This window comes from Tiliqua scincoides, chromosome 2, assembly GCF_035046505.1.
Source record: "Tiliqua scincoides isolate rTilSci1 chromosome 2, rTilSci1.hap2, whole genome shotgun sequence".
In the NCBI taxonomy this organism is placed as follows: domain Eukaryota; kingdom Metazoa; phylum Chordata; class Lepidosauria; order Squamata; family Scincidae; genus Tiliqua; species Tiliqua scincoides.
In genome coordinates this window covers 29,452,821-29,467,618 of record NC_089822.1, presented here as the reverse complement: position 1 = coordinate 29,467,618, position 14,798 = coordinate 29,452,821, and the positions used below count along the sequence as shown (strand labels likewise).

The following is a 14,798-nucleotide window of genomic DNA, read 5'->3' as shown; positions in this document are numbered from 1 at the left end:
GCTAATGGCCTGTTTTAATTTCTTCCCCACAACTTCAGAGTCACTGGTACAGCTGCTCTGCCTCAGAGCCCAATCCTATGTGTACCTATTCAGGAGTAGGTCCCGTTGTAGTAAATGGGACTTAATCCCAGGTGTGAATAGGATGGCAGCCTTACTTCCCAAGCGAAGTGCTTAGAGACCACTCATAGGCATGTCTACTCAGAAGTAATTCCCAATAGAGTCAGTGGGGCTTTATTTTCTTCCCCATAACGTCAAAGTCACTGGCAAAGCTGCTCTGCCTCAGAGCCCAATCCTAAGCATGTCCACTCAGAAGCAGGTCCCATTATAGTCAATGGGACTTACTTCCAGGTCAGTGTGGATAGGATGGGAGCCTCACTTCCCAAGCGAGGTGGAGCCCACTCCTCTGCATGTCTACTCAGAAGTAAACCCCATTAGAGTCAAGGGGCTTCACTCCCAGGTAAGTGTGGATAGGGCTGCAGCTTCAGAACCCCATCCTCTGCATGTCTACACAGAAGCAAGCCCCATTAGCGTCAAGGGGCTTGACTCCCCGGCAGGTGTGGACAGGCCGGCAGCCTGAGTGCCGTTGGAGCCAACGAGGCGCCCGCCTCAGCACCTGCCACAGCCCTGCCCAAAGCATCCGCAGGCCCCTCGGCGACGGCCGGCCGGTGAGGTAATGCGCAGAGCGGGGGCGAGCGACGTGCGCGCCGCCTGCGTGGCTTGAAGGGGAACATTGTCTGAGGGCGGCGGGAGAGAAGGAGCTTGGTGGGCCGGGAGGGAGGAGCCGGCGCCGGCGCCGGCGCCAGGCGTCCCGGCCGCTCTCCCCTCGCCCGGCAGGCGTCGGGAGGAGGAGCCGCAGCCTGGAGCCGGAGGGCTCGGAGCCTGGAGGCGGGGCGCAGCCGCTGCTGATGCCGCCGCGGCTTGTCAACAGATCCGGGGCTTCCACGTGACCGGCTGGAGTACCTGCGCGGGAGGGCGGCCGCCACAGCCGGGCTCGGGCCGCCGAGGGAGCGCACCCCGCGCGCGATGGCCGGTGCCGGGCAGTGAGCGGCCCAGAGCGCCGCCATGAGCGCCTTCGCGCTGGAGGAGACGCTGGAGGCGGACTGGGTGGCGGTGCGGCCGCAGGCCTTCCAGGAGCGCGAGCGGCACAAGTTGGTCTTCATCGCGGCCTGGAACGAGGTCGAGGGCCGCTTCGCCGTCACCTGCCACAACCGCACGGCGCAGCGCCAGCGCAGCGGCTCCCGGGAGCTCCGGCGCGCCGAGCCGCGGGCCGCCTCCGCCTCCAAGGCCGCCGCCGGCAAGAGCCCGGCCTGGAGCGCCGCCGAGCCCGGCCACGCCAGGAGCTCGCCGGGGTCTCCCGCCCGGGCGGCGCAGAGGAGCCCGGCGCGGGCGAGGAGCAGCCCGGCACGGAAGCCGCAGCCTTCTCCGGAGGCGCCGCTCAGCCCCGCGGCCTGCGCGGAGGACATCGAGGTGCTGGAGCTGGGCAGGGACGAGCCCGCGGAGCCGGAGCCGGAGCCGCCGTCGGGGGAGGAGTGCAGCTGGGCCGGCCTGTTCTCCTTCCAGGACCTGCGGGCCGTGCACCAGCAGCTGTGCTCGGTGAGCTCGGAGCTGGAGCCCTGCCTGCCGGTCTTCCCCGAGGAGCCGTCGGGCATGTGGACCGTCCTCTTCGGCGCCCCGGAGCTGTCCGAGCAGGAGATGGACGCGCTGTGCTACCAGCTGCAGGTGTACCTGGGCCACTGCCTCGACACCTGCGGCTGGAAGATCCTCTCCCAGGTGCTCTTCGCCGAGACCGACGACCCGGAGGAGTATTACGAGAGCCTCAGCGAGCTGCGGCAGAAGGGCTACGAGGAGGTGCTGCAGCGCGCCCGCAGGCGCATCCAGGAGGTGAGGTGGCTGGAAGCAGGGCCTCCCCCTTCGTCCAGCCTCGGTAGTAAGGCCCACTAGCAGCCCAGTCCTGGCCACGTCTGCTCAGGAGGAAGTCAGTGGGGCTTACTCCCAGGTTGGTGTGGAAGGGATTGGGCTGTTCTTCTGTAGTAAGTCCCACTGGCAGCCCAACCCTAGCCACGTCTACTCAGGAGCAAGTCCCATTAGAGTCAGTGGAGCTTACTCCCAGGTAAGTGTGGATAGGATTGGGCTGCTAGTCTTATGCAATTATGCATAAGACTGTAACTTAGGCTTTAGTCTCTAGTGTGGCTTTGTATAGTCAGGTCCGGAGGAATCTATGGCCCAATCCTTTTGGGCATTTACAATGTTAGAGCTTGTGATCTGTCACTGTAAGTGTTGCTACAGCGCTGTAAATATTGTGCCACTGTCATGTGTTTTGCATCCTCTGGTGCAAATGGCCAGAGGGTTTGTGCGCCCACTAGAGATGGCCCCAGCTTGCTTTGGAGCAAGTAAGGTGCTATTGGGGGAAGTCTGGAGGAGGGTTTGGGTGGGGCGGGCAGGGAGTAGTTCAGGGGTGGGAGGGGGCAGTGTAGCAGCAGTGCATGCTGAATTCTATCCCCGTTCTCTGTGCTCAACATGCTCCTGCCTCTCCTTGGACTTGCTGCAGTAAATAGCTGGTGTGGGTCTGAGGAGACCCCTTGATGGTTAGGTAGCCTAAAATATTTTACTTACCTCTCTCAGGCCTCAGTTTGCCATGTGTGCTCTGAGAGTGTGGCTATATAATGTACAACATTGGGGGGTAGGATTGGCTGCATGATGTCTAGTCATCTGGATTGCACAGTATCAGCTTTTGAAGTAGTTTTTGTTGGTCCTAAGCAGGGCTGGTATCTAAAGGAACTATTGCAGATTCTTCAATATCTGAACCAGTTAGTTTCACATTTGAATGCTTTTTGAGCTCAGTCGTTAATATTTTGGTTATAATTCAATGTGCGAGTTAATTCTGAAACCTAGATTTTACATATCTGAGGCCATTTTCTACCCGATGTCCTGTTATGATCAATACTGGCCAACTTATTGAAAGTATTTCTTTACTGTTAGGATTGTAAGAGTATGCAGAAATGTATTCTTGTGATCATTTACCAACTTTGGACCCCTGCAGTACTTTGCATCATCACTATGTAAAGGACTTGTTTGCCTTAAACATGTAATATTGGATATCGCCAAACAGCCAAACTGACTAGAGGCGACTAAACAGCCACCGGGTAGATGGGACTCGTCAGCCTGGGAAGGCAGCTCATCTGAGAGAAGGAAAACTCTGATCCCAAACCTCCACTGCCTTGTGGCTACAGCCAGTTGTGGAAAAGGCTTCAGGAGTCAACCTCGAGGCAAAATCTGGAGCCGGAGTCCCTGAGGCAGTTCATGGCTGAACACAGTCACGTTCTGGCAACTCCTGCGACGCCGCTGGAACCAACCGTATTGGCTTCTGCCTTTCCATTGGACCATTTCAGCGACGTGGAGAGGGGGGATTTGCTGCATGGGTAACAGCCTATCCTCCATGCCTACTTTACCCAGGCTTCGCGCACTGGAGAGGACACTGTTCCAGAGCCACCATTCAGAGCGTGACACCATGGTCTTCCGAGACTGAAGGATGCCAACATGATTGGATATCATGTTTAGTTTTGGTCTAACCCAGTTATCACTGGAAATAAGTGACAAACATACTGTGTAGTGTTACCACTTGCTTCCCAAGTATCTTGTGACTGTTGTTTAGCCAATGTAGTCCTTGCATAAAACTTAGTAGTACAGTCAGTTCTCTTTTTATGTGAATTCGCTTATCTGCAAAGGGCAGAATTGCCACCTACCTCTCATTATCTGTGACTCCTTATCCACAAAAATTGTGCTGGTGCTGCATATTGGCCCATGAAGAATAGTCAGACACATTTGTGACCGCTTCCAGATTTACCCCACTATCTTGGGCACCATCTTGACTCCAGCTGAGCATTTACAACCCTGGCAATGTGAGATGCTGATGATGAGAGCTTTCTGGAAGGCTACGTGCTCTGGTGCTAGGGCGAACCAAGGGAAGGAGCCAAGAGACAGGTGGAGGAGGAAGGTGTGTGAAGCAACCCCCTCCTCACTTCTGATCTCAGGCCTTGTTGTTGGTCCAGCAACCTTCAGTGGGTCAAGGGGTCAAGTGGGCAGGAGGTCTGGTCTAGAGGGTAGAGCCTTTGTTAGCCCGAAGATAATATTAGAAGGTCGCCAGTTTGAGGCCACCGGCACCTTGAATGGTGAGACCTTGAAGCAGCTGCCAAGCCGAGCTGAGTGATTCCACCTGCTCTTGGTGTGAGCAAGAAGTATCTTGGCTGCCCTCCATGTGAGAGATGGAGCTGCTTGTCAGCCTGCGTGGGAGAACTGAAGGCCAGAAGTGAGACCAAACCAGGAAGATCTATTCTGAAATGTTGTTGGTTCTTGAAAGAGAGAACCTCTATGATTGTAAAAATCCCCTTGAGGGATTTAGAAACGCCTGCCTATGTAAACTGCCTTGAATAAAGTCAGAGGAGTAATCCGCTGACCAGAAAGGCGGTATATAAATACCTTGTTGTTGTTGTCAAGGGATAGCCAGCATGGAGAAATCTCCATCACTATTGCCACAACCTTCAGTGCATCCAGAATGGAGGAGAAAGCATCAGATGTTGGTGATGCAGATGAGCCCCCCGCTATCACCCAGCTCCATAGACTTCAAGTTAAGATTCAGGTTCATAAAATTCATAGAGTGTATGGTGAAAGGAGTCCCCTGGAACTTAACCCAGTTTTTCCAATTGACTCAATGATTCAGTATCCACCAATTCGGTATCCACTAGGTTTTCAAGGAACCTAACCCTAGTGGAACTGGGAACAACAAGTGGAACAAGAATTGAATGTATAAGAGAACAGTTAAAATGAGACACTGTTATTATGGTCCAACAAAACATAGTTGTTAGACTGGGATTGAACCTGAACCTCCACTTACTTTTTCTTTCTCCCACTTTTGTGCTCAGCTGAAAGTAAAGAAACTGGAATTCCTAAACCACAGTTCCATGTTCCAACCAGATCTGGGTGCTGTGGTTTCAGTCCTCTGCACAAATGTAGGGTATTGTCTGTGCCAGTCTGAAGTTGATTTTATGCATAATTGACCTGCACATTGGTATTGCTATAAGAACCTCTGTTGGCTAGATTTAAATTGTATTGCTTTGAAGAGGAACACATTTGCTCAACTGAACTCTCTCTCTCTCTCTCTCTCTCTCTGTGTGTGTGTGTGTGTGTGTGTGTGTGTGTGTAAATTGTATTGCTTTGAAGAGGAACACATTTGCTCAACTGAACTTTCTCAGCATGTGTGTGGGGGTGTGTGTGTGTGTGAGAGAGAGAGGAATGTTAATCTTGCGCTTCAATCACAGTTGTTGTCCCTTCCCTTCTGTTTCCTTCTCTATTTCCTCTCGAGCAAAGGTGGCTGGTGAACCAGTTGTCCTGCTTATTTTGCCTGTGGCACCATATACAACTATATAAATTTGCAGCATGATTTTGTCATGAGTACTGCTCACTGGGTAAGAAGCACTTTTCTTGTGGATGTTCCTTTTATTTAGGAGGGGGAGAGTAACAAACTCACCTCACCCCAGCAGTGTCTTTTCTAGTGGCTGCCTGCTGGTGTTCTTTTGCATCTTTTTAGATGTGAGTCCTTCTGGGACAGGGAGCCATTAGTTGTTTGATTTTTCTCAGAAAACCGCTTTGAACTTTTTGTTGTAAAGCGGTGTATAAATACTGTTATTAATTATTAGTTACTGTTTTGGTATATCTGAATGCACAACTTCACTTCTTTCTTCCACAATTTTAAAGAAAAAAATAATTTGGAATGGAGGAAGGCAGACATGGTCAAATTCCAGGTGCCTAGTTGCCCAGTTACTTAAAAAACTCGGTATCAAAACTGAGAGAGATTGATTTTTACTGTTCTTAGTGATGAACTAACAAGCCCTACCCTTGTATCCTCAGAGAAATTTTAGTTGCTGTAGTATAGTTCTAAGGCATTGTAATAAAACAAAAAAGTGGGGTAGATTTTTCAGTAGAGAGAGGCTTTCAGTAGGTGACAGAATCATAGGTAAATACATGGGTAAGATAAGGCAAAGCTGAAACTTTCCAGAGTGGAGTGATCTGCAGTTTGAATGTAACCCAGGTTGTAGGATCTTGAGTTTTATTGCTGTGGAGCTCCCATGGTAGCCAAATTTATTAATTGCTTCCAGTAAGTTTTAATTCATATTTGATGTCAGTGTCTTTGTTAGTGTCTGCTTTGTAAACTGACCCATCTTTAATTAAAAGGTGTTTCATATTTAAGAAAGGAGATAAATTAGGTGGCTTGCTCTTTACCCTTTGGCTCTCAGGTTTCTGTTGTCTGTTACTCATTTGATAGTGGCTTTCTTTGAAACAAGAAGCTAGTCTCTCACTTGGCTAAATTATTCCATGATAATGGTGCAACAGATGACAGGTGTTTAATATATTAATGTGTAATTCTGAGGCAGTGGTTCTCCACTCTTTAGGATGGGACTGAGTTCTTTTCCTGAAATGTGAACCTACCAAGCTCATGAACTTCATATATATTTTCTTTCACATTACTTTTACCATCTGTACTTGAAAGTGGCTTTCAAGAAGAAGAGATACTGGGTTCTAGGAACTATATGATAAAAAATTATATTAGAATGTTCAGAGGAAATGTGTTCTTGGTTTCAGAGGGGTCCTGTAAAGCTTTGCATGGTTCTAAAACTAGTCTTCTATTAGCATAAAGTAATGGAGAAATCTATGAAAAACAAATATTGTACAGTCTCTTCCTCTTACTTGAGGGTTATGTTCTGAAGTTGGTACATAAAGCTAAATTGCATCTATTTAAAATTGCCTTGAAAATCTCTTGCACCTGGAAAATAAGTACTTTCTCTTTAAATATTATAGGAAAAAGCAGGAAATGAAACTGACTGAGGGAATGGCAGCTGCATTCTCTAATCTCACCCTTGCTGTCAGGCATGTGTTTAGGAGGTGGAATGGTGGGCAGAATCACCTACACCAGTGTTTTTCAACGTTTGTCCCCAGCTGTACCACTTCACATGGTCCACCTATTGGAAGTACTGTTGGAAGTAACTGGCAGTGTCATCACCAGTTACTTCCAGACTGGGAGGCTTTTTTGAACTTCAAAAAGCACATGTTGGAGCTCTGCCCACCAAGCCTCTTGTGCTGCTTGTTGTGTTGCTGGCCTTGTTGCCAGGTAGTAGGGGTCTGGTGGTCCTGTGAGTACCACCTTAAGTACCACCGGTGGTATGAATACCACTGGGTGAGAAACTTCCAGTATTTAAACTGTTTGTTGTTTTGCTTTGTGACTGCGTGAGGTTGAATTTGCGCAAATCAACTGCCTAAGTCAGGGGAATTTTTTAAAATTTCTCTTTTGCCTTTACCTTTAATAATTAACATACTGCTGTATGAGTCAACCAGTCAAGATTTCTTTTCATTCATTATTTTGGAACGCCTACACTGCCAATTTTTGTTTAGTTGGCAAATCTAGCTCTGCAACAGTTAATATCTGTTCCAGTTCACTTTGTGCTTGAATTCAGAGCTTTTAAATCTTTCTAAACCTTTTCAATAATCCTAAAGAAATGCTGCACTAGAATCCAAATTACACAGAAAAGTTGTGGTTAAAGGAAATAGTTTTCCTGAACATAATTTTGATTTTTTTTAAAATAATAGGCTGACTGTGCTAAAATTATGTGTCTAAGGGCGCAATCCTATCTTGCACTGGAACAGACAAGCCAGGAGGCTTGCGCTGTATCCAGTGCAGGATAAGTTCCCAAAGTGGCTCAACCCGAGGTAAGGGGAAACATTTGGGCCCTATGGGTCTCCTCAGACTTGTGCCATCCCCTGAGGTGGCACAAGCCCAAGGAAAGCGGAGCGGCTTGAAGCCACTCTGAGCTCCCTGGGAACGGGGGTTGGGATCTGGCATAACAGCTGGGCCCCAGCCCCACCTCCCACTACCCACCCACCCTCGTGGGCTGCCCTTCCCCACCCTGGAACGCCTCCCTCTCTGCCCACCCCAGAGCCTTGGATCGGCCTAGTTGGGCTGACACAAGACTTGCCCCACAAGCCACCATGGAGGCCGGATTAAGCCTCCATATGCCAGTGCACCTCCATTCACTGGCATGGCTTGTCATGAGGAGGCGCAAATGGGCTTTACGGCACATTTGCTACCCTCTGAGGCTGGCACAAGGGACTTGGACCAGCCTAACGTGCAGTTAGGATTGCGCTGTAAGTTGTTTAATAGGGGCTTATGTGTTTAAAATGATGTAATTGTAAATGTTCTTAAGCAATGTATTGAAAAATATGAAAATAGAAAAATAAGAATATATAATTCATACTAATAGGATGTGATATAAAAATCTTGGTTCTCAAGTAAAACTTATGTGGAATTTATTTTCCTTTGGTTCCTGTCCTCCAATCCTCATTCGAGTTTCCTTCAAAACTATATTTAATATATTGCCAATTAATGTGGTTCTCTTTAATTTGTAATAACACACTGAAAAATCCTGTAATTCTCCATGATTTAAATATTTCAGATATTGGGGGCCTAGGGAATCATCTGCTCAAGTGTAAAGTCCGATGCACACACTATCATAGCCAGCATATTCTCATTTATGATAATTCATAGCTAGTTGGATGGCTTGATGGCTGCCCCAGTGCAATGCCCCATTCTCCCCCCCCCCAATGGGCTTTGAACAGAGTAGGAAAAAATACTGCTGTGTTGATGGCACTGACACAAATATTTAGTATAGGGGTGTTGGTCCCAATGAAGTCAGTTTAAATTCAGCAAGTGTGGTTTAACTATTTGTAAAACACAACCAGAATGAAGACTGCAGAGGGAAAAGTACAAGAAAAAGTTTTTAACAACTTCTGCATACAGTATTTGTACAAGAAAATATATGTGAGTACATAGGTGAGAGGTATTTTTACGAGTTCAGGTCTCCTGTATTGATTTGTGCTTCCAAGGATTTGGGAGGATAGATTAATAAGGTGTTTTGACTTCCTGCCCTTAACTGAAAAGGATGGTAATTGGGATGTTGGAAAGAATCCAGTCCCATGTTGTTGCAGTTACAGTTCGTTTTTCTGGTTAGTCTAGAGCAGGGGTGTCCAAAGTTTTTGGCAGGAGGGCTGCATTGTGTTTCTGACACTGAGTCGGGGGCCAGGGGAAAAAAAGAATTAATTTAAAATTTGAACAAATTTACATAAGTTTACATAAGTGAATATATTAAAGATGAACTTATATGAATGAAGGTCTTTCAAAAGCTCAAGGCCTTGCACAAAGCAAGACTGGCCTTTCCTTTGCTGATGCTACTGCATCACAGGCGTGAAACAACAAGCAGTGGAGGGAGCCCTCATCCCACAGCTCACACAAGAGGTCAAACAGTCACCCTCACGCTGAGAGCAGTTGCGTCAGGCCAGTGTGTGTTCCTGCAAATCTCCGGAGGGCCAGAGACTCATTGGAGACTGGGGGCTCCCTGAGGGCCGCATTGAGAGGCCTTGAGGGCTGCAAGTGGCCCCAGGGCCGGGGGTTGGGCACCCCTGGACTAGAGATATAGATATCTCTATATATAGACTATATAAGCATAGTTTTGCTGGAAAACTGCATTCTTCAAGTTATAGAAAAACATATAGTCTCCTATGATAAGGGGTGGGGCCATAGCTCAGTGATGAAGCATGTGTGAAAGGTCCCAGATTAAATGCCTGACATCCCTAGGTAGATCTGTGAAAGACCCCTGTCTGAAACCCTAGAGTTTTACTGCCAGTTGGTGACTTCGTGTACAACACTCAATCTTATCCTTTCCTGGTGCCCAGTGGTACAGTGGCCCTGAAATGGCCGACACTGTATCTTATGGGGCCAGGGAAGCTGCCAAAGGTCTCCTCAGGGTAAGGAAATTGAGGTTCCCTTACCCCATGTCAAGTGCGGCTGGCCCTGTAGGGTCTCCTTGGATTTGTGCCAGTCCTTCAGCTAGTGCAGAACAAAGGAGACTCTTGTCGAGCCGCTCAGCTTGCACGTGGGCATAGGATCTGGCAGCAGCCTCTCCTGCTGTCTCTGCCCCTCTACCGGGTTCAATCCACCCTCGGTCCCTCCCTCCCCCGCCCGGTTTTGCCTCATTCCTGCTTTCCCACCGTCCGTCCCCTCTCCTGAAAGGCCTTCCTGCTGCCCAGCAGGAAAACTTACTACCCAGCGTTCTTGGCTCTTGTCTTTCCAGGGCTGAGGTCCAGTGCTGACTGGCACTGGTCTCTCAGCCTGTGTAGTAGGCTCACCACTGTTGTTGAAATGCCTCCAGACACTTTTACGACACCCAGTGCCAGTAGTGGGGCTGGAGTTCCAGTGCTGAGTAGCACAGGGTTGGGCTCCCCGCTAGTTGACCAATGATCTGACTTAGTAACTGAGTGAAAAGGTTATTTTTAAGGTGTTGCACCTTTTATATTTAGCAGGGTGAGAGCAATTGTCCTTCAGTCTGCTAGTGTCTTTTCAAGTAGCTGTTTGCTGGTGTTTCTTTTGCATCTTTTTAGAGTATGAACTCTTTTGGGAATTGGGATTTATTTTTTTTGCCAAGTAAGCTATTCTGTGATTTAAAACAGTATATAAATATTCATTATAATAAGTTAGCCTAATATGTTTGACGTTCATGGTTTGCTGAAAATGATTAGAAGTTGTCATTCACTATGAATGAAGGCTAAAGGGAGGGAGAGGAGGGTGCACATGTGTCTCTGACTTTGCTTGTTCATTCTCAGGACACCAGACCATGTTTCTGATAACAAGTCAGCTAAGGTCACCACGGACATGCCACCAAAAAGAAAAACTTCCCAAGGAGTACTAAGCAAATCTTGTCTGGTTAATATTTAGACATACTCCCCTTTTGGGATGTTGCCATCATATTGGATGCCTCCATACCTGCAGCTAAAACCACCAAAAAAATGGAGTGGTGGTATGGAGACTTCTATGACTGCAGCTTCATCTGCTTCTATAAACCAAATCAGAGTTGTAAACCAGTTGTGGACACTAATGTTATAAAACTAGAAATATTGCCAAATAATTGTGAAGTTTGGTTCACATACAATTTAAATCACAGTAGCTAAGATATACAGGTTGAGTCTCATTATTCACAAGGGTTCTTTCCAAGAACTCAGGTGGATGGCAAAAAAACCGCACTATAGCAAATCAATTTAAAAAACAAAGTCTCTTTGCTCTGGTGATTTAAAAACAACCTTGCTGACCTTTGTAATGCACACAGAGGCAGTCAGTCTCTCTCAAGGCGCTTAGGCTTCACTAGGAGACAGCAATCCCTCCCTTCACCAGGAGCCCCAGCAAGGGGGAAAGAATGGAGAAGGTGATAATCGCTACCATTTAGCCTTTCAGGTGCTCAGAGGGAAGGGAGGAGTGAAGCCTGCAGAGAGAATGATTGATGGATTGTCAGCCAGCTGCCTTCTCTGGCATTATTAAACAACTGTTTTCCTTTAATTTAAAGGGCCCTTCTCATCAACTTTGAGATAGAAAAATCTGTGGATACTTAGGTTATACCTGCAATCACTTGTATGACTATCTCTCTGCAACAATAAAAAGCAGTTTTTTAACTGCTTTAATCCTAGATAAAACTGATTTTAAAGGGGTGATTTTTTTCCTTTCTCCAGGGATCAGCACGTTCCTTCTCATTTGCAGGGGCCATTTGTGTTGAGTGAAATCCGTGTATAACAAGGCTGGACCTGTAATATAAAATAGCCAAGATCCTTTTTCTCTGCTTTCTGAAGTTTTGTTATGCTCTTGTAATATTCACTCACTAGACTGGTACAAGGCACACAAGATGTGTGTGCATCAGGAATTGTACATGCATTGTTTTCCTGTGTATATTGCTTGAGGCTTAATTACTGTGGACTTTCATCTGCTGACTTTGCCTAGTAACCTAACTTTTTGTACATAATTGTAGCATGTCAGTCAGAAATTATGTGACTTGCTTGATCCAGGTGAGGCTGTTTAAAACAATCAGGGAAACAGGAAGTCTGTAAGCCTGCAAAGTTGGGCATTTCTAATATGTGCGTAAGGACTGATGTCTCAACTCTTATGAGTTAATAACTACTTTAAAGCTGGTCACACCTTTTTGTTATTTAGACAGTCTTGGGAATTGATCTATGCGTTCTAAGAACTCAGTTGAGAGAGGAAGAAGTTAGTAGTTTAATAGACTGCTTTGAAACCAGGAAGTTTTGTGATTATCTTCTTCATGGGCTTGCAGCCATGATGCAGATCGGTAGTCTATGGGACCTGGATCTGTCTGCCCAATTAGGAGATATCGGCTTTAAAAAGAAAGCAGGACTAGGATCATGGGGAAATGGTTTGTATTCAAATTAGCTGGTGCACGCCTAGGATCCAAGCATGGGCAGTTCAGTAACCATGCATTTGACACTACCCCGATTCTTTAAAATGCTTTGAACAAGAATTGGAAGTACGTCTATGCAACATGCTGTGCAACAATCTGTGTCTGATTCGGTATTAATGTCTGCATTCACATATTGTGATATATACTGTTTTGATCGTGTGTGTGTGCATTTGTAATTAATTAAAAAGAGAACTTCCACTCATTTAAGTAGGGTATCTAGAATCCAGTCTGGTAGATACAGGGGTGCTGGGCCATAAACACATTTTTCTCATGATTTGTTAACCTCAAGTGTTGCCGATGAACGTTAGGTTATAATAGCTATTTGAAAATGTCTGTTCTACCTTGCCAATTCCATAGATGGCTGACAGTCTAGTACTAGTCTGTTCTCTCAGATTTGGAAATTAAACAGAAGGAAGTGCATAAGTTATGAGAGTGGTTTTGCGAAATGTTAGAAGATGGCAATCATGGGAGTCTCTACACTACCACCATGTGTTCCTGGTCCCTTTTGCTGCAAGTGTGGACACGTTCAATATGATGGTAGCACCCAATAATGTGTATAATTCTCAATATTATTCAAGATGGAGTTGTTAATAATTTGTCAGTGTAGATTTTGTTTTTGGTGGCACCTCAGTGGTAATGCTTTTACCACTTTGTAATGCTTTAGAGACCATTGGTTCTTAACCTTTTTTGAGGTCATGGACCTCTGTGAGAATCTGAGGAAAGCTGTGGACCCCCTCCCCAGAAAAATGCATATAAACACATACAATTTTTCTGCACCTAGCTTATGCACCTCCTAAAGCCCATTCATGGATCCCAGGTTATGAACCCCTGCTTTAGACCTTGGCTGACTTTCCGAAAAGAATGGACAAATCATGGAGGTTATCTTTATCAGTGCCTTTGACAATTAAGTGGAACCATTGTATTCAGAGGTAGTATACCTCTGATTATTACATGCTAGGAAAAGGCAATAGGGAGTGGTTATGTCTCGTTTTTTACATTCCCAGAGGTGTCTGGTTGGACACTGTATGCAAAACTACAGGCTTTGGTGAGATTCAGCAGCCTGTTTCTTATGATGAAAATATCTTATGTTCCTAGACTTTTTGCTCCCTTGGCTTTTCTTAGATTTTTTTAAAAAACATTTCTAAAAGAGAGATTTTTGGACATAATTATTAATGTCTGCTTTAAAACTATAGTTCCTGCACTTGAGGTCTTTTTAATTTAAATAGTCTTTTTGTATAGTGTTAACTGTTTCAAGGCATTCATAAATTTCAAATTGGATTTTCTCAGTTTCCTTTTTACTTGGATAAGCAGGATCAGCTCTTAACAGTTTCCTATATTTCTCAATTCATCTGGTCATGCTGATTGCAAGGGCTTTTGGAAGACTTCATCAGTCTGTGCTGACATGCCTATCCTGGAATCAGGCTTAGTGAAACCTGTTATATTGCCACTCCCCCCATGGAGAGGTTATTCATTATGTGGTGATAATAAGAGTGCCTTGTGCAACTATTGGGCTTTGGCCTAATGCTGGTGGAGGACTTGGAAGTACATTCAGATTCAGACACCTTTATTAGGCATTATTGAAAATACAAACAAAGAACATACAGATGTGCACAAGTATAACGTGGCAGACTGCAAATGACACCTATAAACCAAGCACTTCAATGAGTAGGGGCACGCTTCAGATTAGTCGCCACAATTTGTAAGATAAATTTAGCTATCTGAGAAACAATGTCAAAATCAGAGGAGGTTAATAAAAATTGCAGTATAGCAAAATGCTCAGCAAGGGAGTTAAGGTGAAATTGGAAGGCCAGACATTTCCTTCTGGCCTCATTGTGAAGCGGAAAATGAAGAAGAAGGTGGTCTAACGTTTCTACAACCCGCTGAGGACAGGGACAAATTCTTTCCTGAAAAGAGATGCCATTAAATCTACCCCAAAGAACAGAAGATGGGATAGAATTACAATGGGCCATAGAAAAGGCCCTTCTAATTTTGGGGCATGGTTTGGAAGTAGTATAGTAGACTAGGGAGTGATGTGGTTCACTCATTCCTAGATATATCCCTGTAGTTTATATGACTGAAGTGTGTGTATGTATGTGTGTGAGATTTTATATCTATATATCATATTTCTCTGCAAAAATTTTTATTTATTTCCCAGAAAACTAAAACAAAAAATTTAAAACAATATTGTTAAACAATTTATGCTATAATCCTGAAAAATTTAAGTGTACGATTGCAAGCCTTTTAATAATTGTACATGCTGCATTTTCAGTATTACTGTTAACTCCTTTAGCTCAGGCAGAGGCTTGGGCAGAAATGAAAAAGTGGCAGTGAATGTTCTTAACATTAGTGGACAAAGTAGGTGACCAGGGATGCAGGCTCCAGATGCCAGGCCGTGGGGGGTGGTGTTGGAGGGGAAATCGAGAACATTTATTATGCTGGGGGGCAATACACTCTGCC

The 14,798-nt window shown here is 45.8% G+C and overlaps 1 protein-coding gene across 2 annotated transcripts in view; it reads left to right on the top strand.

Annotated features, from left to right (window-relative positions):
• The first annotated feature begins 851 nt into the window (after nt 1-851).
• JMY (junction mediating and regulatory protein, p53 cofactor) overlaps nt 852-14,798 on the top strand; it is a 53,616-nt gene continuing 39,669 nt past the window's right edge. For both annotated transcript variants that reach the window (XM_066616322.1, XM_066616321.1), the window contains exon 1: nt 852-1,881. In XM_066616322.1, the coding sequence (XP_066472419.1) occupies nt 1,063-1,881 (819 nt within the window). In that variant the 5' untranslated portion in view covers nt 852-1,062. The remainder of the gene's footprint in view (nt 1,882-14,798) is intronic.